Source organism: Diaphorina citri, unplaced genomic scaffold, assembly GCF_000475195.1.
Source record: "Diaphorina citri unplaced genomic scaffold, Diaci psyllid genome assembly version 1.1 scaffold4430, whole genome shotgun sequence".
NCBI classification, from domain to species: domain Eukaryota; kingdom Metazoa; phylum Arthropoda; class Insecta; order Hemiptera; family Psyllidae; genus Diaphorina; species Diaphorina citri.
Window position 1 is genome coordinate 1 of NW_007381829.1, and position 23,952 is coordinate 23,952.

The window sequence follows — 23,952 nt, forward strand, 5'->3', positions numbered from 1 at the left end:
TCCTATCTAATCCCTCCTCTCTCAATCTTCTCTCTCCATCTCAATTTTGGTCTGAATAGGGTTCTGAGACTGCCGGGGTGGGGGTTCAATTTGATTAATTTTCGGGCTCTCTCTTTCTCCTCATCGTTTTGGTCTGAATGAGGTTCTCAGACCGCCGCCGGGGCGGAGGTTCAATCAAATTTCCGGACAATAATCTATTCGAACGTTTATCGTTCATTGATCAATTTATCGTTCCATACGAACCCTTGCAGTGACGTCATCTCCAATTTGATCATTAAACGGACATGAGTAAGACAGGGGAGGGGGGAATCAAATAAATTAACAAAAAGCCTGAGACAGTCGGAGGCCGAAACTCGCACCATGATGTTGTTTGATATTTTGGGCGCTCACCAAAGGGCGCGGGGCCAAAAAATCACAAACAACAAATTCGAGAAGAAACCCCCAAGATTTGGAATGCAGATATGTAGGCGAGGATAATGAACATTGAGCGGTGAAATACAGGGCCGGTCATAACCGGGCCCCGGGGGGCTCCAACAACACAATTTATACAAAGGGGGGGAAGCTGATTTTGGCCCCCTTGAGGAGCTTGGCCCCGGATGGACCCCGCTGAATACGGCCTTGAATGAATATGAACATTATGTTCATTATATTAGAAACATGGTGGTTGAGGAATATTAAGTTTGGCTTATGGCCTTATCTTACATTAATGTTTTAGTTTTATCTAGAATTTTTACTGATAAAATACTTTATCTAACATCTTTACAGAGGACAACACAACGTGCTCATAATGCTCGAGCAACTACCCCTTTGGATGGCCAGAGAAATTTTCACGAGCGAGGATCACCAGAAACGCGACGTTGGGGCCCTCATCCCAACACAATTTATACAAAGGGGGGGGGAAGCTGATTTTGGCCCCCTTGAGGAGCTTGGCCCCGGATGGACCCCGCTGAATACGGCCTTGAATGAATGTGAACATTATGTTCATTGGTTGAAACATTGGTGGTTGAGGAATATTAAGTTTGGCTTATGGCCTTTTCTTACATTAATGTTTTAGTTTTATCTAGAATGTTTATTGATAAAATACTTTATCTACTTAACATCTTTACAGAGGATAACACAACGTGCTCATAATGCTCGAGCAACTACCCCTTTGGATGGCCAGAGAAATTTTCACGAGCGAGGATCACCAGAAACGCGACGTAGGGCGGCTCCAACCTTTTGGTTATTTGGTCATCTCAGTCAAATGGTACTTTCTCGTAGACTATATCTTTTTGGCTGAATTTTCGCTACAATTAATGGACAATGAAGGAGCCCTGAGCAAAATAATTCAGTTATCACATTACCTTTTGGTTATTTGGTCATCTCAGTCAAATGGTACTTACTCGTAGACTATATCTTTTTGGCTGAATTTTCGCTACAGTTAATGGACAATGAAGGAGCCCTGAGCAAAATAATTCAGTTATCACATTGCTTTTGAGGGTATAATGACCCCCGTGAATATCACTGCTCTTGGGTCCATTCATCTCGATTTTCTTCAACTGAACAATTTTTTAATAGGTCAATTATTATATAACCAAAAGTCAGAGCATCGAGCCAACAAACAACTCAATTGAAAACTCCAAAAATATTTTTATTAGCCCCTTCGCATAATGAACAAAATTTCGATAATAAAAAGTAGGCAATAAAAATATTTCGCACATACGCTGCGCCGGTCATTATGGTCCACAATTGTGAATTTTAATAGGCCAAAAATTGAAGAACCTTCCAAAAAATGTTTATTGATTTCCATCATAATACTTCTCTGATCATTATCAGCTGGTTGATGGTAAATGCCCTAGAATGCCTAGAACTAGAACAGTGTTCTTTTGCAGAATAGAATCATGTCGTGATGATAGCCTTTTTCTGTGTAAAAGTGTACCTACAGATAGTTGAGACCACAGTTTTGATGTTTTACTTAATCCAATGAGATTAGTACCCAAGATATTCCGACACCATTTATTCAAAGCGCCGTGAATCTTACCGATGATACCATACGCTACACGTGTGCTTTGATAGAGGGAACTGTATCTACAGTCTATATTCTGTCTAGTACGTAGGTACCTAGATCTACTTACTTCTTATCTTCCTGAAATCCAAGGGAGGAAGACAGGGTAGACGATAGAAGAAAGCCACAGCCGTTCCGAGAATAAACCTTATCTGTTTAGGATAAAGTTCGCCCCGACCAGGAATCGAACCCGCGACCTGGCGCTAACAAGAGGCGCTACCAACCAAGCTAACTAGACTGGTTAGTTTGACATTGTAAATGACTTAAATGCATTTTTCGATGTTTACTTACTGTCAAGATATGGAAGTATGGGACTTATTACGTATCTTAGCCTGGAAAAGAAAAATCTATGGAAAATGCAATCTGTACCTCCACCAATAAAAAATGAAACATGCAATAAAAAAATCCCAAGTAATCTATATAAATAAAATTGTAGATTTGTCTGTACATTGCTTAGAATCGTGAAATTTTTAGTTATTCTTACTCCTTATGCATCCAGGGATCGAACCCAAGCCCTCCTGTATAGCAGCCGAGACTCTTGACCACTACGCCACCGAGGCAGGTACCTATAATATTGTAGGTAGTTAAAAAGATGAAGACTTTTAGGGCGGAGGGACTTGATCAGTACAGGATTGCACGGTCACTTATTCAGATGCCACACAGGGCAACGTTGCTACAAACACCTTAAAAAAAGTAAATATTATATCTGCAGTTAATTAAAACATAAGTTGTGAACATCAGCACCCCAATACCCTGTGAGTGTTAGATTTCCAAACATTAAGACAAAAGTATTCATTCTGGTGGGATATGAACCCAGGACTTTCAGTTCCAGACTAGAAGTTTAGTGATAGTATCTGTCTAAGCTGAAAATGAAGACGAAATAAAATCGTCAAGCTGTTTCAATATTCTGTCAAGTTTGAAATGGAGGATCTAGAACCGTAAAAACCTAACAAAACTACCAGCAAAATCTGTGCTGTGATCGAGTGGATACCACAGTAGTTTATGTAGCCGAAAAACAAAAGGTGAAATCAGAGTATTTTGAATGCAGTTATGCATGAAATATCGTTTTTTGCAATCGGTACAAATAAGAAAATACCTGTCAAGTTTGAAATGGAGGATCTAGAACCGCAAAAACCTAACAAAACTACCAGCAAAATCTGTGCTGTGATCGAGTGGATACCACAGTAGTTTATGTTGCCGAAAAACAAAAGGTGAAATCAGAGTATTTTGAATGCAGTTATGCATGAAATATCGTTTTTTGCAATCGGTACAAATAAGAAAATATTTAACAAAAGGGAGAAATTGCATCACGGGTTATTTATAAACGATTAGTAACGACTGCCAAAAGGTCAGATGAGATATTGGTCATCTGACATTTTGGTGGCAGAAGAAAACTATTTTGACGCAAAAAAAGCGAAGTATTGGCACGTGTCAATTTGATTGGAAACGTTCAAAACTATTGGGCTGATTCAAATCTGCCAAGATTTAGAAAAAAGAATAATATGATTTTGCCAAAATATCAGCAAAAAAACTTACTCATTTTAATAACTTATCAAATAATGTAGACAATTCTCCGGAATTCTATTTTAATAACTCATCAAATTAGACAAATTGAGAACGGCTTTTATCCAGTTTCGAGCTTTTGGCTCTCAAAAAAGATACCTCCACTATTGTGGTTTGTACCCACCAGAATGCACACTTGCCTCGGTTGAAAACAATAGACCCAAATGTATTTAACAGCTACCTACTTAAATAAATAAGGTAAAAATTATATTGTAAAATATAAAGAAATCTATTTTGACGCAAAAAAAAGCGAAGTATTGGCACGTGTCAATTTGATTGGAAACGTTCAAAACTATTGGGCTGTTTCAAATCTGCCAAGATTTAGAAAAAAGAATAATATGATTTTGCCAAAATATCAGCAAAAAAAAAAAAAAAATACTCATTTTAATAACTTATTAAATTATGTAGACAATTCTATTTTAATAACTCATCAAATTAGACAGATTGAGGACGGCTTTTATCCAGTTTTGAGCTTTTGGCTTTCAAAAAAGATACCTCCACTTTTGTGGTTTGTACCCACCAGAATGCACAGTTGCCTCGGTTGAAAATAGTAGACCCAAATGTATTTAACAGCTACTTAAATAAGGTAAAAATTATATTTTAAAATATAAAGAAAATAAAATGCTTTCCATAAAAACAAAGTTGACTAGAGACCAAAAATATCATAAGAAGAAAGAAAGGAGAGAAAGAAGTGATGATAAATATAAGGAGAGAAAAGAGGATCAGAAAAGAGATTCCAAAAATAAATCATAAGTAAATATGAATAAAAATATAATATTAAACATTTATTGTGGGGAAAAAGATGGTAGGTGGAAGGATAAGGATGATAATTGATAGATGCACATGATATTAAAGCCCTTGGTAGCTGAATTTCGCCCCAGTATAACTTTTTTTTAGAACACAAGCTGGATTCCGGAATGAAAATCAAAAATATTTCAGTTCAATCTGTCTTCTATTAGGAACATAGAAGAAACGAATATTCTGTTTTCACGAAAATCCTCTCTTTTATTTAGCTCTTACTTACCTACTTCCTATGATGAAATTATAAATCTCATTTTAAGACGATGAAACACATTTTTTGCTGTATCAAGAGTTGTATATTCCTTTGTATGTCCACTTTTTTCAGCTTGGAGATCGGCATTACTTTTTTTCTTTTCTGACTAGACTAATTTCAGAAGGTCCCTAAGCCTCTAAATTGATTTGGCCAATGAAATTTAAACTACCAAGGGTCAATGAAAAGATAGTAAGAAGGAAAATGATAAATAGGTACAGAAGAATTAATAGCAGAACCCACCAACTTAAGCAGAAAAAAAAGCAGTCAATAAAATATACAATTAGGGAGATGTTCCATAAGGAAGTTCGCACTTCGCAACAGACGTGATGTAATCAGAGGAACACATTGCAAAATTAGTACTTGTAGTCTAAAATTACGTCACAATCACGAGATACGAAATGCAAATTGCGAAGTTGCCTTATGAAACAGGCCCCGGCACCAAAAACAGTAAAGATGCAGTGAAGTGCTTCCCCCATTGGTCACCATTATGGTAGTTTTCCCCTACCGTCATAATGATGAAAAATGTGAGGAAGTGAAATTCAACATTAACCCAACACAAAATATGTATGTTCCCCTATTTACATGGATTATACGGTATGACTCACGCAAATAGGGAGGGAATTAGAGGAGATACTTTGTACGAACTTTTTGTATGTGGAACATTGGTGGAGACAATAAATTTTAGCCACTGGAACTGTTTGGGATAAAGACTTAAAAACCATCCTGCCGTTTGGCTGGGAATTCAACCAGCTCCCTTAGTTTGTACATATGAAGTCCAGGCATCAAAAGCAGAACACATGTAGTCCAATACCGATTTTCACGAAATTCCACATTATTAGGAATGATCATAGAAAGTATTTCCCACAACCATTAAAAAAGGTTTTTAAAAAAGTGCAATTTCCCATCACCAGAATTCATGCTTCCTCCAACCCTTGAGAGATAGGCAGATAGGAGAGATTACCACCTCCAATGTCACCATTAAAGATGGCCAGCAGCTTTCTACCGTCACGAATAAACTTTATACCATCACCATGGACCAAGGGATTTACAAGTCGAAGGATTATGGTCACCATAAAGTTACAAAGAATTGCCATTACCATCACCAATAAAGACATGAGAAGCCAAAGTGGTTACACCGGGTAACAATTTGGTTACACCAGGTTACCATCACCAAATTGGTTACACCAGGTGACCAGGTTACAAATTGAAGGATCGCTTCTCACCTGGTACGGTAAGTGAGGCAGAGGTCTCCACAGTGCCCACAGCATTGACCGCAGAACAGGAGTAGGTCCCCGCGTCAACTGGAAGCAAGAGAAGTTATAATAATAAGTAATAGACTCGAGTAGAAGGTAGTTAGGCGATGTTAACGAAAGAGGTCTTCTTTACCACATAACCCTTAGAGCTCCATGATTGTGTGATCAATTTCTCAAATAATGACGATAATTCCATGCTTCCGGCTGGGAAAATAATTAGGCGATGTTAACGACGGAGGTCTTCTTTACCACATAACCCTTAGAGCTCCATGATTGTGTGATCAATTTCTCAAATAATGACGATAATTCCATGCTTCCGGCTGGGATCGAACCCAAGCCCTCCTGTATAGCAGCCGAGAGTCTTGACCACTACGCCACCGAGGCAGGTACCTATAATATTGTAGGTAGTTAAAAATATGAAAACTTTTAGGGCGGAGGGACTTGATCAGTACATGATTGCACGGTCACTTATTCAGATGCCACACAGGGCAACGTTGCTACAAACATCTTAAGAAAATCACACCCAAGAATACCAATGGATTCCAAGCTCAAAAGATACATCTACTCACATGGGTACGCATGGGGCAGGGTCAGACGGCATACGCCATTCCTGAACTCGATCTGATGCTGATGACTGGGGTGAAGAACTTGGCCATCCTTGGACCAGGTGACAGAGGGAGCGGGATCTGCCTGGACTATACACTCGAACCTGGCTACTCCTCCACTTACCACGGCGATGTCACGTAACGGCTGCAAATAATAAAGCCAGCCTTTTTATTTATTTATTTATTTTTGACGATTGTTCCTTGGAACCGCTTTCGCATTACTTCAAGGCACATTCTTTTACATCCATGCCTATCCAAGAACGGAAAAGTTCGGTCAGAAAATTTCCGCCCTGGGCGGGATTCGAACCAAGCACCTCCAGGATGAGAGTCAGTGCTCGTGTCCACTCGGCCACAAAGGTGGGCAAAATAAAGCCAGCCTAGTTGGATTGGGAGGTAGCTGCCTTGATAGCGCTAGGTCGCGAGTTAGATTCCCGCACAGGGGCGGACTTAATCCTGAACAACTAAGGTTCTCGGAACGGCTGGGTTTCTCTTATCCTCTTCTCCTTCTCTCTTCCATTTCAGGACGATACGACCTCCGTTGTTGGACACCCACTGTTGCCGTTGTAAAGATATGTACCAAGGTACTCACCGTTATAAAGATAGGTAATCTTCTGGGGGGTTCAGGATCGAAACAAGAGTCGGTGAGGGTGATGACCTTTTCTTTCCGGGGAGATCCTGTGAAGAATAGTATCACAAATCAGTGGCGATGAAGTTGGTAAAAGTCCGATAGGATTGACGACATGTAAATAAAGACTCGGCTTCGAAAAGTGGCAGCTTGAGTGAGTTGAAATCGCCAGCAATAGCTTGCTTATAAAATCGCCTTTTGAGCTAATAATAGTTTTAATAAATTGCGCCTTGCTTATCCAAATATGAAAGGATTTATTGAATCCATTTATGTACATAATAAGAAAACATTTCAAGTACGGATTGGGTATAAATTATAAATTCATATTCTGTACTTTCAGGTACCTATAGGAATTATCGAACCATAAGACTTTGCCAGTCTTGCCTTTGTTATACCATGTAGATCTGACAGTACATTATGTGTTCGTCATAAATGGGTGGGGATGTGTAATATAAACCTAACCAATAATGGCCAATGAAATATTCCTCTTCGCTACAGTTTCAAGCGTATCATCGGCTCAACAAGTGAGCCAATCCTATCACAGCACCAGCAGCAGTAGTGAGCAGTACTTCAACTCTGCCCGAAAGTCCGATAGGATTGACGACATGTAAATAAAGACTGGGCTTCGAAAAGTGGCAGCTTGAGTGAGTTGAAATCGCCAGCAAAAGCTTGCTTATAAAATCGCCTTTTGAGCTAATAATAGTTTTAATAAATTGCGCCTTGCTTATCCAAAAATGAAAGGATTTATTGAATCCATTTATGTACATAATAAGAAAATATTTCAACTACGGATTGGGTATAAATTATAAATTCATATTCTGTACTTTTAGGTATAGGAATTATCGAACCATAAGACTTTCCCAGTCTTGCCTTTGTCATACCATGTAGATCTGACAGTCTAATATAACCTAACCAATAATGGCCAATGAAATATTCCTCTTCGCCACAGTTTCAAGCGTATCATCGGCTCAACAAGTGAGCCAATCCTATCACAGCACCAGCAGCAGTAGTGAGCAGTACTTCAACTCTGCCCAACATCAACTTACTAACGGAATCCCCGCCAGTCAGAACTTCAAACCTGAAAATTTCGGTAAGTGAAGATGCCTTGATAGAACAGCGGTCAGGCCTTGGATACTAGTTAGCTGCTTTTGTACTCATGTACTGTTTAAAAATCTAATTTCATGTATTATTTTCATTAAGCGTACAAATAAAGGCTATTCCTAGTTCTACTAGATTAGTGGTAACCTGGTAATCGAAAGATCGTGGGTTTAAATCCCTCTGTGAAGGTGTGTACTCTTCCCCTTTACACATACTAGTTAGCTGCTTTTGTACTCTTGTACTGTTTAAAAATCTAATTTCATGTATTATTTTCATTAGTGTACAAATAAAGGCTATTACTAGTTCTACTAGATTAGTGGTAACCTGGTAATCGAAAGATCGTGGGTTTAAATCCCTCTGTGAAGGTGTGTACTCTTCCCCTTTACAATTTAAGAATTTGACCACAATAATAGTGTACCTTATATCTGGGGTAAAGGGACTCTACCTTGGTCCTCTTTAAACATTATATCACTGTTACCTTTATTTTACCTTATTATCGCCATATTTTGAACCTTTATTTTACCATATTTTGAACCAGTACCCCAATATATTCCTATGTATAGCTGTAGGCAGTTTCCCAAAAAGGTAAAATCTCCTGCATCAATTTCATAAATTACCAACCAACGTCCCAGTCTTTTTCCCCCCTATCTGAATTCCAAATGGTTTGTTTGCATGATAATATTTCTTCCTAGGCGCATTGTATCTGAAAGAGCTCAAACTTCCGTTCAAGAAGTACGATATGGTGTGTGAAACAGGGAGTGCCATTCCTAGAATTATTTCCAATTCCAACGCTCCAGGAAATTCATTAACTGCCATTCCCAGCATGACAGATGCCATTGAAATACCAGTCATCCATGAAACTGCCATTAAAATACCGGTTATCCATGAAACTCCCATGAAAACAAGTAGCATGCCGAGAGAAAAATTGGTGAAAAGTCATCATTCCGCTGGCCTAAGCAGCTCAACCAAATCTTTTCCAAACCTTCTGTCAAGTCCTTTCAAACCGACAGCAAATACCTTACTGTCGCCAAGTGTGGCTCCTCCAAAAGTGCATGTAGTCAAAATTATGGACGAAGTTACGAAGAAGTGTTTGAACGAACAACGAATTGTCTCCGACACGAATCTGCGACCTTTAGAACGATCCGAACGAAAAACCAACTTCGAAAATGTTCACCAAAGTCCTGCACCACAAATTGGGAATGTTCACCCAACTTCCACACCACATGTTGGAACTACCCACCAAACTTTCTCGCCCTATTATTTCTCAACGACTTGGAGTAGCAATGCAAATACAGGGTCATTACAAAACTCACCTCTTGGTCCAAACAACGTTCTACCATTCTTATCTTCTACCACTACTAGTCCAATGTACACTTCCTCTATCTACTCCTGGACTCGAACCAAACCCTGCATATCCACGGGCGCTCTGGCAACCACGAAAGGTTTTCATCTATGATATTTTTTTTTAATGTTTCAGCTTATTTGTTTAAATTGAAAGCTTAATGGTGATGGAATATGGCGGCTGCTGTTTGTGTTGTATGTTCCTTTTTGTTCTATGTAGCTTCAAATTAATTTCTTCATTACAGTGTAAGGTTGTCTGTCAAAAATTTGTGTTTACATTTAAGTAATCCTCAGAAGGACTTTTCTGTATAAATTTAAATTAGTAAGGATATTGTTAACTTACTCGGTGAATTATGTACACCAGTATGTCCAAATAACAAGTTTTGCAAAAATGGAAAATCCGGCCCGAAGGACCAAATTTTTTCCTACTATGTAGCAAAAGATCTCGTTTTAAACCTTTGTAGCTTGTTTTATGTTGAAATGTAATGAGTAGTTAGGATTTTAACTGTTGAATAACGCTCTTTTGAGTGAACGTACATAATTTATGTATCCATCAATTGTAAATTTTGTACCTTTATTCTTCAATGTAGTTCATGCTCGAATGGCTTCATCTACATATGTTATTCTCTCTTTTTTTCTCTAGATATGCTACACCAGATTATATTTACTTTTAATAGGATGTCCAATATCTTCATCTTTTGCTGGCTTTTCTTCTCAGTTCTTCTGTGTATCTATATTCTACCTAATGTACCCTACTTGATACTTTTATTGTATATCTCTGTTTATTTGTGTTTAAATCTTTTATTTTTATTGCTAATTTTTAGTTTGTTTTCATTCTATCTTGTAAATCACTTTAGTGTAGATAATTTAAGAAGTAAAGAAGTTGGGATTAGCAGGGTATTTGATAATTTTCAGCTGTGGGTACTGAAGATCCTTTCCTCCATTCGTAACTTTATCGAAATACTTGCCCCCTCACAAAACCTATACCAACTTCATCGCCACTGATTTGTGATACTATTCTTCACAGGATCTCCCCGGAAAGAAAAGGTCATCACCCTGGGTGTAACCCTTCCTCTTCACCTTGGGTTCCTGATGTGAGTAGAACTGAGAGGCGTGCAAGATCTGAGGTGGAGAGCCAGGCTTGAGTCCAGGAATAACATCCGATGTATCCTGGTTGAATCTCTGCGTGTGAGAGCTTTGATAGTCAACTTTGCTGAACGAATTGGACCTGCCGAATGTCTTGGGCAACGTGCCATAGCCAGCAGCAGAGGAAGGACGCTCCGGTCTCTTCAAGCTGCCAGTTCTGCGGATTTCAGAGTCACTGCTGTCAAACTTGGAGTCGTAATCACTCTGGTAGTTTTTCTCTTCAAAGGCGGCTATCTTGGATTGGAGAGAGGATCGGGCAGGGGGAGGATAAGAGAATTGTTTCTCTTCCCGTTGTACTGTTCTCTGTGTTTTGATTTCTTTCTCTACATATCCATTGTCTGTTTTGGCCACTTCGTACGAGTAAGAGCTTTCAGTGACGGGCTCTGAGGAAAAGCTAGGGACCACAGGGGTATAACTGGACGAGGAGTTCTGTACAAGAGGCCACACCTTCTTAGCGAGAGAAGGTTTCAAGTGATGCTCCTCGACAACTGCTGATTCAGAGAAGGAAACGGGTTGCTGTTGAGAGCTTGAGAACTGATTACCACCTGATTGATAGGACTCTCTGACTGTTTGAGATGAAAAGCTTTGCTGTACCACACTAGAGTTGGACTGGTTTGAGTTCTGACTAGAATAAGGACTGTAGTTGGGGGCTCTGAATTGTTTGGTCTCATTCTCTTGACTTTCCGTCTTGTAATATTGATTTGCCACAGGTTTTGGTTGGTACGGTGGGGTGTAGGTGTTGGGTTTGAACTGGATGGGTTTCTGCTGAGTGGAAGAACTGTAGGAGCGATCTTCGGAGGAGGAGAAGGTTTTATTGATAGTCGAGTGGGAGGGAGTAGAAGGAGGGGATGGTTTCACCCATGGAGGAGTGACAACGTTCTGAGAGGGTTCACTTTTCACCCATGGAGGGCTTGCCTTCTGATTGCTTTGGAAGGAGGATTGCTTGTAAGAGGAAGTTTGATCGAAGGAAGATTGCTGTTTGAGTTGTTGGTGGGGTGGGGAAACATGATGAACTGGCGCTTTATAGGGAGGAGGTGGAGTAGCCACATAGGCAGGTTTAGGAGTAGGGGGTGGGGGTTGTTTGGCAACTGGAGGATTGTAGACAGGGGCAGGAGGATGATACGCAGGGGCGGGAGCAGGAGCAGGAGGACGATAGACAGGTGCAGGGGCAGGTGTAGGAGGGTTATACACAGGAGGTGGAGATTCAATAACAGTTTTCTTGACAGTTCTAGTTGTGACCTCGTCCTCCGTCAGATATTTCCTGGACCAGGCAAGTCGTTTAGCTTCTTCATCCTCATCATCTTTCTTTACAGGAACAGGTATTGCCGGCATGAGGGATGTAGGATGAGGCGTGTGATTGGTTGCCGGATGTGCCCACATTTTGTCCATTTTCACCCCCTCCGCCGATGGTCTCGGAGAAATACATCTTTTGATTTCTGTATGGGAAGTCTCGCGGGTTTCATTGATGATGTTGTGCTTAGGAGATGGAGGTCTAGCGAGAGGGGATGCAGGGCGCGTGATCTCACTTTCCTTGTGAAGTTTCGTCGTCCAAAGCTTCTCCATGGATACACCTTCAGCAGAGGGTCTGGGACTTGTAGGTCTCACATGGATGTCTGCTTGTGGTCTCAGTACAGGACCATTGGTAGGAGGAGAGATAACTTTTCTACCGAATGTATAGTCACTTTGTCCTGAAGACTCCACTTGGGTTTTAATACATCGTTCCTCCACAACGGGTTTATGATCATATGCAGGTTTGAATGGTGGTGGTCTGGCGGGTTCTGGTGCCTTGTACACCGGTTCTCCCTGCTGTTTGGGGAAAATCTTGATTCCACCTTGAGGTACTTCAGCAGTTAACAGTTCTCTATGTGATTCTTCCATCTTCTTAATCCTTTCTGTAAAGTTCTCTTTGGTTTTAGGCGCAACTTTGGGGACGTAGCATATCTCAGGAGGAGGGCCAGGTTCCAAATAGAGGGGCGTGTCATTATAAGGTTGTGGCACAGGGGATACAGGTTTCCAGGATTTCTCAAAGCTCTTCGTTTCTACTCGCTCGTTTAGAATATTCCTGGCGAACTCTGGTGGGATCTGATCATCACTGTGAGGGAACACAGGGGATGTAGGTCCAGGTTGATACTGATTACTTAGCAGTGACTCTGTCTTCTCCACATGATGATGTATTTCCTTCTTCTTGTCAGTATGGAAGCTTGGAGGCAATTGCTTCTCTGTTTCTTTCAAGAAGTTCTGCTCGCTTTCATTTTCCTTGATAATATTCTTGAAGAAGTCCAGTGCACACTTCTTGGGGATGGTTGTATGTTCTATGCCTTCCTTCGCAGCCTCGTCACTGTTTACAACCTGTGTTGTAGATTCGGTCTTTTGATTCTCAATGTAAGTTTTATTATCAGTCTGAATAGGAATGACAGTTTCCTTATGAGTTTCAGTACCAGATGATTGTATACTATAGGGCATATTCAGCGGCATGAATTCGTTGGCAACTTTCAAGTTTACATTCTTGTCTTCCTTGAGTAGAGTTTTCGACACACTCAGATTTTCCTGCGTGGAATAGGAAGACAGATTTTGCTGTTGTTGTTGTTGTTGTCTGTGATCGAGTGGATACCACAGTAGTTTATGTTGCCGAAAAACAAAAGGTGAAATCAGAGTATTTTGAATGCAGTTATGCATGAAATATCGTTTTTTGCAATCGGTACAAATAAGAAAATATTTAACAAAAGGGAGAAATTGCATCACGGGTTATTTATAAACGATTAGTAACGACTGCCAAAAGGTCAGATGAGATATTGGTCATCTGACATTTTGGTGGCAGAAGAAATCTATTTTGACGCAAAAAAAAGCGAAGTATTGGCACGTGTCAATTTGATTGGAAACGTTCAAAACTATTGGGCTGTTTCAAATCTGCCAAGATTTAGAAAAAAGAATAATATGATTTTGCCAAAATATCAGCAAAAAAACTTACTCATTTTAATAACTTATCAAATAATGTAGACAATTCTCCGGAATTCTATTTTAATAACTCATCAAATTAGACAAATTGAGAACGGCTTTTATCCAGTTTCGAGCTTTTGGCTCTCAAAAAAGATACCTCCACTATTGTGGTTTGTACCCACCAGAATGCACACTTGCCTCGGTTGAAAACAATAGACCCAAATGTATTTAACAGCTACCTACTTAAATAAATAAGGTAAAAATTATATTGTAAAATATAAAGAAAATAAAATGCTTTCCATAAAAACAAAGTTGACTAGAGACCAAAAATATCATAAGAAGAAAGAAAGAAAGAAAGAAAGAAAGGAGAAAAGAAAGTGATAATGATGAATATAAGGAGAGAAAAGAGCATTAGAAAAGAGATACCAAAAATAAACCATAGGTAGTAAATATGAATAAAAATATAATATTAAACATTTATTTTGGGGAAAAAGATGGTAGGTGGAAGGATAAGGATGATAACTGATAGATGCACATGATATTAAGCCCTTGGTAGCTGAATTTCGCCCAAGTATCACTTTATTTTTGTTAGAACACAAGCTGGATTCCGGAATGAAAATCAAAAATATTTCAGTTCAATCTGTCTTCTATTAGGAACATAGAAGAAACGAATATTCTGTTTTCACGAAAATCCTCTCTTTTATTTAGCTCTTACTCATAGCTACTTCCTCTGATAAAATTATAAATCTCATTTTAAGACGATGAAACACATTTTTTGCTGTATCAAGAGTTGTATATTCCTCCCTGTGTCCACTTTTTTTCAGCTTGGAGATCGCCATTACCTTTTTTTTATTTTCTGACTACACTTATTTCAGAGGGTCTCTAAGCCTCTAAATTGATTTGGCCAATGAACTTTAAACTACCAAGGGTCAATGAAAAGATAGTAAGAAGGAAAATGATAAATAGGTACAGAAGAATAAATAGCAGAACCCACCAACTTAAGCAGAAAAAAAGCAGTCAATAAAATATACAATTAGGGAGATGTTCCACAAGGAAGTTCGCACTTCGCAACAGACATGTAATCAGAGGAAAACATTGCAAAATTAGTACTTGTAGTCTAAAATTACGTCACAATCACGAGATACGAAATGCAAATTGCGAAGTTGCCTTATGAAACAGGCCCCAGCACCAAAAACAGTAAAGATGCAGTGAAGTGCTTCCCCCATTGGTCACCATTATGGTAGTTTTCCCCTACCATCATAATGATGAAAAATTTGAGGAAGTGAAATTCAACATTAACCCAACACAAAATATGTATGTATGTTCCCCTATTTACATGGGTTATACGGTATCACGCAAATAGGGAGGGAATTAGAGGAGATACTTTGTACGAACTACTTATATATGGAACATTGGTGGAGACAATACATTTTAGCCACTGGAACTGTTTGGGATAAAAACCTAAAAGCCATCCTGCCGTTTGGCATGGAATTCAACCAGCTCCCTTAGTTTGTACATATGAAGTCCAGGCATCAAAAGCAGAACACATGTAGTTCAACACCGATTTTCACGAAATTCCACATTATTAGGAATGATCATAGAAAGTATTTCCCAGAACCATTAAAAAAAAGTTTTTAAAAAAGTGCAATTTCCCATCACCAGGATTCATGCTTCCTCCAACCCTTGAGAGATAGGAGAGGTTACCACCTCCAATGTCACCATTAAAGATGGCCAGCAGCTTTCTACCGTCACCAATAAACTTTATACCATCACCATGGACCAAGGGATTTACAAGTCGAAGGATTATGGTCACCATAAAGTTTACAAAGAATTGCCATTACCATCACCAATAAAGACATGAGAAGCTATTACCAAAGTGGTTACACCGGGTAACAATTCGGTTACACCAGGTTACCATCACCAAATTGGTTACAGCAGGTGACCAGGTTACAAATTGAAGGATCGCTTCTCACCTGGTACGGTAAGTGAGGCAGAGGTCTCCACAGTGCCCACAGCATTGACCGCAGAACAGGAGTAGGTCCCCGCGTCAACTGGAAGCAAGAGAAGTTATAATAATAAGTAATAGACTCGAGTAGAAGGTAGTTAGGCGATGTTAACGAAAGAGGTCTTCTTTACCACATAACCCTTAGAGCTCCATGATTGTGTGATCAATTTCTCAAATAATGACGATAATTCCATGCTTCCGGCTGGGATCGAACCCAAGCCCTCCTGTATAGCAGCCGAGAGTCTTGACCACTACGCCACCGAGGCAGGTACCTATAATATTGTAGGTAGTTAAAAATATGAAAACTTTTAGGGCGGAGGGACTTGATCAGTACATGATTGCACGGTCACTTATTCAGATGCCACACAGGGCAACGTTGCTACAAACATCTTAAGAAAATCACACCCAAGAATACCAATGGATTCCAAGCTCAAAAGATACATCTACTCACATGGGTACGCATGGGGCAGGGTCAGACGGCATACGCCATTCCTGAACTCGATCTGATGCTGATGACTGGGGTGAAGAACTTGGCCATCCTTGGACCAGGTGACAGAGGGAGCGGGATCTGCCTGGACTATACACTCGAACCTGGCTACTCCTCCACTTACCACGGCGATGTCACGTAACGGCTGCAAATAATAAAGCCAGCCTTTTTATTTATTTATTTATTTTTGACGATTGTTCCTTGGAACCGCTTTCGCATTACTTCAAGGCACATTCTTTTACATCCATGCCTATCCAAGAACGGAAAAGTTCGGTCAGAAAATTTCCGCCCTGGGCGGGATTCGAACCAAGCACCTCCAGGATGAGAGTCAGTGCTCGTGTCCACTCGGCCACAAAGGTGGGCAAAATAAAGCCAGCCTAGTTGGATTGGGAGGTAGCTGCCTTGATAGCGCTAGGTCGCGAGTTAGATTCCCGCACAGGGGCGGACTTAATCCTGAACAACTAAGGTTCTCGGAACGGCTGGGTTTCTCTTATCCTCTTCTCCTTCTCTCTTCCATTTCAGGACGATACGACCTCCGTTGTTGGACACCCACTGTTGCCGTTGTAAAGATATGTACCAAGGTACTCACCGTTATAAAGATAGGTAATCTTCTGGGGGGTTCAGGATCGAAACAAGAGTCGGTGAGGGTGATGACCTTTTCTTTCCGGGGAGATCCTGTGAAGAATAGTATCACAAATCAGTGGCGATGAAGTTGGTATAGGTTTTGTGAGGGGGCAAGTATTTCGATAAAGTTACGAATGGAGGAAAGGATCTTCAGTACCCACAGCTGAAAATTATCAAATACCCTGCTAATCCCAACTTCTTTACTTCTTAAATTATCTACACTAAAGTGATTTACAAGATAGAATGAAAACAAACTAAAAATTAGCAATAAAAATAAAAGATTTAAACACAAATAAACAGAGATATACAATAAAAGTATCAAGTAGGGTACATTAGGTAGAATATAGATACACAGAAGAACTGAGAAGAAAAGCCAGCAAAAGATGAAGATATTGGACATCCTATTAAAAGTAAATATAATCTGGTGTAGCATATCTAGAGAAAAAAAGAGAGAATAACATATGTAGATGAAGCCATTCGAGCATGAACTACATTGAAGAATAAAGGTACAAAATTTACAATTGATGGATACATAAATTATGTACGTTCACTCAAAAGAGCGTTATTCAACAGTTAAAATCCTAACTACTCATTACATTTCAACATAAAACAAGCTACAAAGGTTTAAAACGAGATCTTTTGCTACATAGTAGGAAAAAATTTGGTCCTTCGGGCCGGATTTTCCATTTTTGCAAAACTTGTTATTTGGACATACTGGTGTACATAATTCACCGAGTAAGTTAACAATATCCTTACTAATTTAAATTTATACAGAAAAGTCCTTCTGAGGATTACTTAAATGTAAACACAAATTTTTGACAGACAACCTTACACTGTAATGAAGAAATTAATTTGAAGCTACATAGAACAAAAAGGAACATACAACACAAACAGCAGCCGCCATATTCCATCACCATTAAGCTTTCAATTTAAACAAATAAGCTGAAACATTAAAAAAAAATATCATAGATGAAAACCTTTCGTGGTTGCCAGAGCGCCCGTGGATATGCAGGGTTTGGTTCGAGTCCAGGAGTAGATAGAGGAAGTGTACATTGGACTAGTAGTGGTAGAAGATAAGAATGGTAGAACGTTGTTTGGACCAAGAGGTGAGTTTTGTAATGACCCTGTATTTGCATTGCTACTCCAAGTCGTTGAGAAATAATAGGGCGAGAAAGTTTGGTGGGTAGTTCCAACATGTGGTGTGGAAGTTGGGTGAACATTCCCAATTTGTGGTGCAGGACTTTGGTGAACATTTTCGAAGTTGGTTTTTCGTTCGGATCGTTCTAAAGGTCGCAGATTCGTGTCGGAGACAATTCGTTGTTCGTTCAAACACTTCTTCGTAACTTCGTCCATAATTTTGACTACATGCACTTTTGGAGGAGCCACACTTGGCGACAGTAAGGTATTTGCTGTCGGTTTGAAAGGGCTTGACAGAAGGTTTGGAAAAGATTTGGTTGAGCTGCTTAGGCCAGCGGAATGATGACTTTTCACCAAATTCTCTCTCGGCATGCTACTTGTTTTCATGGGAGTTTCATGGATAACCGGTATTTTAATGGCAGTTTCATGGATGACTGGTATTTCAATGGCATCTGTCATGGTGGGAATGGCAGTTAATGAATTTCCCAGAGCGTTGGACTTGGAAATAATTCTAGGAATGGCACTCCCTGTTTCACACACCATATCGTACTTCTTGAACGGAAGTTTGAGCTCTTTCAGAGACAATGCGCCTAGGAAGAAATATTATCATGCAAACAAACCATTTGGAATTCAGATAGGGGGGAAAAAGACTGGGACGTTGGTTGGTAATTTATGAAATTGATGCAGGAGATTTTACCTTTTTGGGAAACTGCCTACAGCTATACATAGGAATCTATGGGGTACTGGTTCAAAATATGGCGATAATAAGGTAAAATAAAGCTAACAGTGATATAATGTTCAAAGAGGACCCAAGTAGAGTCCCTTTACCCCAGATATAAGGTACTATTATTGTGCTCAAATTCTTAAATTGTAAAGGGGAAGAGTACACACCTTCACAGAGGGATTTAAACCCACGATCTTTCGATTACCAGGTTACCACTAATCTAGTAGAACTAGGAATAGCCTTTATTTGTACGCTTAATGAAAATAATACATGAAATTAGATTTTTAAACAGTACATGAGTACAAAAGCAGCTAACTAGTATCCAAGGCCTGACCGCTGTTCTATCAAGGCATCTTCACTTACCGAAATTTTCAGGTTTGAAGTTCTGACTGGCGGGGATTCCGTTAGTAAGTTGATGTTGGGCAGAGTTGAAGTACTGCTCACTACTGCTGCTGGTGCTGTGATAGGATTGGCTCACTTGTTGAGCCGATGATACGCTTGAAACTGTTATTTACTCAGCAAACTGAAACAAAGAGCTATCGAAAGGGTACTGTAAAACGGGTCATTATAAGTAGAATAAATTCAGACAAAGATGTGGAATGCATAAGAATTTATTGACTTGAAATTAAATCTGGAGATAATTAATAAGAGTATTTTGTCTCTATCAGGGGTCTTCGCCAGCCTTTTGCCAACGCCAACTTCAGTAATTATTTTCATACATATTTCATAGTTTGAAGAGTTTATCACTTGTTCTTTCTAGGAAACCATGTCGTTGGCCCAACATTTATGTGGTCGGTGTAACCTCCTTTTATCCTACCCCTCCATGCCCTCCTATCTAATCCCTCCTCTCTCAATCTTCTCTCTCCATCTCAATTTTGGTCTGAATAGGGTTCTGAGACTGCCGGGGTGGGGGTTCAATTTGATTAATTTTCGGGCTCTCTCTTTCTCCTCATCGTTTTGGTCTGAATGAGGTTCTCAGACCGCCGCCGGGGCGGAGGTTCAATCAAATTTCCGGACAATAATCTATTCGAACGTTTATCGTTCATTGATCAATTTATCGTTCCATACGAACCCTTGCAGTGACGTCATCTCCAATTTGATCATTAAACGGACATGAGTAAGACAGGGGAGGGGGGAATCAAATAAATTAACAAAAAGCCTGAGACAGTCGGAGGCCGAAACTCGCACCATGATGTTGTTTGATATTTTGGGCGCTCACCAAAGGGCGCGGGGCCAAAAAATCACAAACAACAAATTCGAGAAGAAACCCCCAAGATTTGGAATGCAGATATGTAGGCGAGGATAATGAACATTGAGCGGTGAAATACAGGGCCGGTCATAACCGGGCCCCGGGGGGCTCCAACAACACAATTTATACAAAGGGGGGGAAGCTGATTTTGGCCCCCTTGAGGAGCTTGGCCCCGGATGGACCCCGCTGAATACGGCCTTGAATGAATATGAACATTATGTTCATTATATTAGAAACATGGTGGTTGAGGAATATTAAGTTTGGCTTATGGCCTTATCTTACATTAATGTTTTAGTTTTATCTAGAATTTTTACTGATAAAATACTTTATCTAACATCTTTACAGAGGACAACACAACGTGCTCATAATGCTCGAGCAACTACCCCTTTGGATGGCCAGAGAAATTTTCACGAGCGAGGATCACCAGAAACGCGACGTTGGGGCCCTCATCCCAACACAATTTATACAAAGGGGGGGGGAAGCTGATTTTGGCCCCCTTGAGGAGCTTGGCCCCGGATGGACCCCGCTGAATACGGCCTTGAATGAATGTGAACATTATGTTCATTGGTTGAAACATTGGTGGTTGAGGAATATTAAGTTTGGCTTATGGCCTTTTCTTACATTAATGTTTTAGTTTTATCTAGAATGTTTATTGATAAAATACTTTATCTACTTAACATCTTTACAGAGGATAACACAACGTGCTCATAATGCTCGAGCAACTACCCCTTTGGATGGCCAGAGAAATTTTCACGAGCGAGGATCACCAGAAACGCGACGTAGGGCGGCTCCAACCTTTTGGTTATTTGGTCATCTCAGTCAAATGGTACTTTCTCGTAGACTATATCTTTTTGGCTGAATTTTCGCTACAATTAATGGACAATGAAGGAGCCCTGAGCAAAATAATTCAGTTATCACATTACCTTTTGGTTATTTGGTCATCTCAGTCAAATGGTACTTACTCGTAGACTATATCTTTTTGGCTGAATTTTCGCTACAGTTAATGGACAATGAAGGAGCCCTGAGCAAAATAATTCAGTTATCACATTGCTTTTGAGGGTATAATGACCCCCGTGAATATCACTGCTCTTGGGTCCATTCATCTCGATTTTCTTCAACTGAACAATTTTTTAATAGGTCAATTATTATATAACCAAAAGTCAGAGCATCGAGCCAACAAACAACTCAATTGAAAACTCCAAAAATATTTTTATTAGCCCCTTCGCATAATGAACAAAATTTCGATAATAAAAAGTAGGCAATAAAAATATTTCGCACATACGCTGCGCCGGTCATTATGGTCCACAATTGTGAATTTTAATAGGCCAAAAATTGAAGAACCTTCCAAAAAATGTTTATTGATTTCCATCATAATACTTCTCTGATCATTATCAGCTGGTTGATGGTAAATGCCCTAGAATGCCTAGAACTAGAACAGTGTTCTTTTGCAGAATAGAATCATGTCGTGATGATAGCCTTTTTCTGTGTAAAAGTGTACCTACAGATAGTTGAGACCACAGTTTTGATGTTTTACTTAATCCAATGAGATTAGTACCCAAGATATTCCGACACCATTTATTCAAAGCGCCGTGAATCTTACCGATGATACCATACGCTACACGTGTGCTTTGATAGAGGGAACTGTATCTACAGTCTATATTCTGTCTAGTACGTAGGTACCTAGATCTACTTACTTCTTATCTTCCTGAAATCCAAGGGAGGAAGACAGGGTAGACGATAGAAGAAAGCCACAGCCGTTCCGAGAATAAACCTTATCTGTTTAGGATAAAGTTCGCCCCGACCAGGAATCGAACCCGCGACCTGGCGCTAACAAGAGGCGCTACCAACCAAGCTAACTAGACTGGTTAGTTTGACATTGTAAATGACTTAAATGCATTTTTCGATGTTTACTTACTGTCAAGATATGGAAGTATGGGACTTATTACGTATCTTAGCCTGGAAAAGAAAAATCTATGGAAAATGCAATCTGTACCTCCACCAATAAAAAATGAAACATGCAATAAAAAAATCCCAAGTAATCTATATAAATAAAATTGTAGATTTGTCTGTACATTGCTTAGAATCGTGAAATTTTTAGTTATTCTTACTCCTTATGCATCCAGGGATCGAACCCAAGCCCTCCTGTATAGCAGCCGAGACTCTTGACCACTACGCCACCGAGGCAGGTACCTATAATATTGTAGGTAGTTAAAAAGATGAAGACTTTTAGGGCGGAGGGACTTGATCAGTACAGGATTGCACGGTCACTTATTCAGATGCCACACAGGGCAACGTTGCTACAAACACCTTAAAAAAAGTAAATATTATATCTGCAGTTAATTAAAACATAAGTTGTGAACATCAGCACCCCAATACCCTGTGAGTGTTAGATTTCCAAACATTAAGACAAAAGTATTCATTCTGGTGGGATATGAACCCAGGACTTTCAGTTCCAGACTAGAAGTTTAGTGATAGTATCTGTCTAAGCTGAAAATGAAGACGAAATAAAATCGTCAAGCTGTTTCAATATTCTGTCAAGTTTGAAATGGAGGATCTAGAACCGTAAAAACCTAACAAAACTACCAGCAAAATCTGTGCTGTGATCGAGTGGATACCACAGTAGTTTATGTAGCCGAAAAACAAAAGGTGAAATCAGAGTATTTTGAATGCAGTTATGCATGAAATATCGTTTTTTGCAATCGGTACAAATAAGAAAATACCTGTCAAGTTTGAAATGGAGGATCTAGAACCGCAAAAACCTAACAAAACTACCAGCAAAATCTGTGCTGTGATCGAGTGGATACCACAGTAGTTTATGTTGCCGAAAAACAAAAGGTGAAATCAGAGTATTTTGAATGCAGTTATGCATGAAATATCGTTTTTTGCAATCGGTACAAATAAGAAAATATTTAACAAAAGGGAGAAATTGCATCACGGGTTATTTATAAACGATTAGTAACGACTGCCAAAAGGTCAGATGAGATATTGGTCATCTGACATTTTGGTGGCAGAAGAAAACTATTTTGACGCAAAAAAAGCGAAGTATTGGCACGTGTCAATTTGATTGGAAACGTTCAAAACTATTGGGCTGATTCAAATCTGCCAAGATTTAGAAAAAAGAATAATATGATTTTGCCAAAATATCAGCAAAAAAACTTACTCATTTTAATAACTTATCAAATAATGTAGACAATTCTCCGGAATTCTATTTTAATAACTCATCAAATTAGACAAATTGAGAACGGCTTTTATCCAGTTTCGAGCTTTTGGCTCTCAAAAAAGATACCTCCACTATTGTGGTTTGTACCCACCAGAATGCACACTTGCCTCGGTTGAAAACAATAGACCCAAATGTATTTAACAGCTACCTACTTAAATAAATAAGGTAAAAATTATATTGTAAAATATAAAGAAATCTATTTTGACGCAAAAAAAAGCGAAGTATTGGCACGTGTCAATTTGATTGGAAACGTTCAAAACTATTGGGCTGTTTCAAATCTGCCAAGATTTAGAAAAAAGAATAATATGATTTTGCCAAAATATCAGCAAAAAAAAAAAAAAAATACTCATTTTAATAACTTATTAAATTATGTAGACAATTCTATTTTAATAACTCATCAAATTAGACAGATTGAGGACGGCTTTTATCCAGTTTTGAGCTTTTGGCTTTCAAAAAAGATACCTCCACTTTTGTGGTTTGTACCCACCAGAATGCACAGTTGCCTCGGTTGAAAATAGTAGACCCAAATGTATTTAACAGCTACTTAAATAAGGTAAAAATTATATTTTAAAATATAAAGAAAATAAAATGCTTTCCATAAAAACAAAGTTGACTAGAGACCAAAAATATCATAAGAAGAAAGAAAGGAGAGAAAGAAGTGATGATAAATATAAGGAGAGAAAAGAGGATCAGAAAAGAGATTCCAAAAATAAATCATAAGTAAATATGAATAAAAATATAATATTAAACATTTATTGTGGGGAAAAAGATGGTAGGTGGAAGGATAAGGATGATAATTGATAGATGCACATGATATTAAAGCCCTTGGTAGCTGAATTT

The 23,952-nt window shown here is 39.2% G+C and overlaps 4 protein-coding genes and 2 long non-coding RNA genes across 6 annotated transcripts; 1 reads left to right on the plus strand and 5 right to left on the minus strand.

Moving 5' to 3' along the window:
- Positions 1 to 2,753: 2,753 nt before the first annotated feature.
- Positions 2,754 to 3,824, minus strand: LOC113472237. Its single transcript, XR_003394644.1, has 2 exons — positions 3,141 to 3,824; positions 2,754 to 2,951 (listed from the first exon to the last, which is right to left on the minus strand). It is a non-coding gene; the product is annotated as an uncharacterized LOC113472237 (long non-coding RNA).
- Positions 3,825 to 4,492: 668 nt separating this feature from the next.
- LOC103521036 (myosin-binding protein C, fast-type-like) lies at positions 4,493 to 7,216 on the minus strand (the record flags this gene model as incomplete). Its single annotated transcript, XM_017448689.2, has 3 exons — positions 4,493 to 5,962; positions 6,484 to 6,664; positions 7,109 to 7,216. Coding segments are annotated over 3 exons (393 nt in total), but the record flags the coding sequence as incomplete, so codon positions are not given.
- An 840-nt stretch (positions 7,217 to 8,056) lies between these two features.
- LOC113472238 lies at positions 8,057 to 10,681 on the plus strand. The gene is made up of 3 exons (XM_026831900.1): positions 8,057 to 8,234; positions 8,935 to 9,684; positions 10,611 to 10,681. The coding sequence occupies exons 1-3, from the start codon at positions 8,063 to 8,065 to the stop codon at positions 10,679 to 10,681; spliced, it is 993 nt and encodes a 330-aa protein (XP_026687701.1). The 5' UTR covers positions 8,057 to 8,062.
- A 106-nt stretch (positions 10,682 to 10,787) lies between these two features.
- On the minus strand, positions 10,788 to 13,405 carry LOC113472239 (adhesive plaque matrix protein-like). Its single transcript, XM_026831901.1, has 2 exons — positions 10,847 to 13,405; positions 10,788 to 10,796 (listed from the first exon to the last, which is right to left on the minus strand). Exons 1-2 carry the CDS (start codon positions 13,403 to 13,405, stop codon positions 10,788 to 10,790), a joined length of 2,568 nt encoding a protein of 855 aa, XP_026687702.1.
- Positions 13,406 to 13,470: 65 nt separating this feature from the next.
- On the minus strand, positions 13,471 to 19,150 carry LOC103521038 (striated muscle-specific serine/threonine-protein kinase-like). The gene is made up of 5 exons (XM_026831899.1): positions 19,007 to 19,150; positions 17,760 to 18,509; positions 16,748 to 16,833; positions 16,123 to 16,303; positions 13,471 to 15,717 (listed from the first exon to the last, which is right to left on the minus strand). Exons 2-5 carry the CDS (start codon positions 18,460 to 18,462, stop codon positions 15,614 to 15,616), a joined length of 1,074 nt encoding a protein of 357 aa, XP_026687700.1. The 5' UTR covers positions 18,463 to 18,509; positions 19,007 to 19,150; the 3' UTR covers positions 13,471 to 15,613.
- A 3,075-nt stretch (positions 19,151 to 22,225) lies between these two features.
- On the minus strand, positions 22,226 to 23,296 carry LOC113472241. The gene is made up of 2 exons (XR_003394646.1): positions 22,613 to 23,296; positions 22,226 to 22,423 (listed from the first exon to the last, which is right to left on the minus strand). It is a non-coding gene; the product is annotated as an uncharacterized LOC113472241 (long non-coding RNA).
- Positions 23,297 to 23,952: the final 656 nt, after the last annotated feature.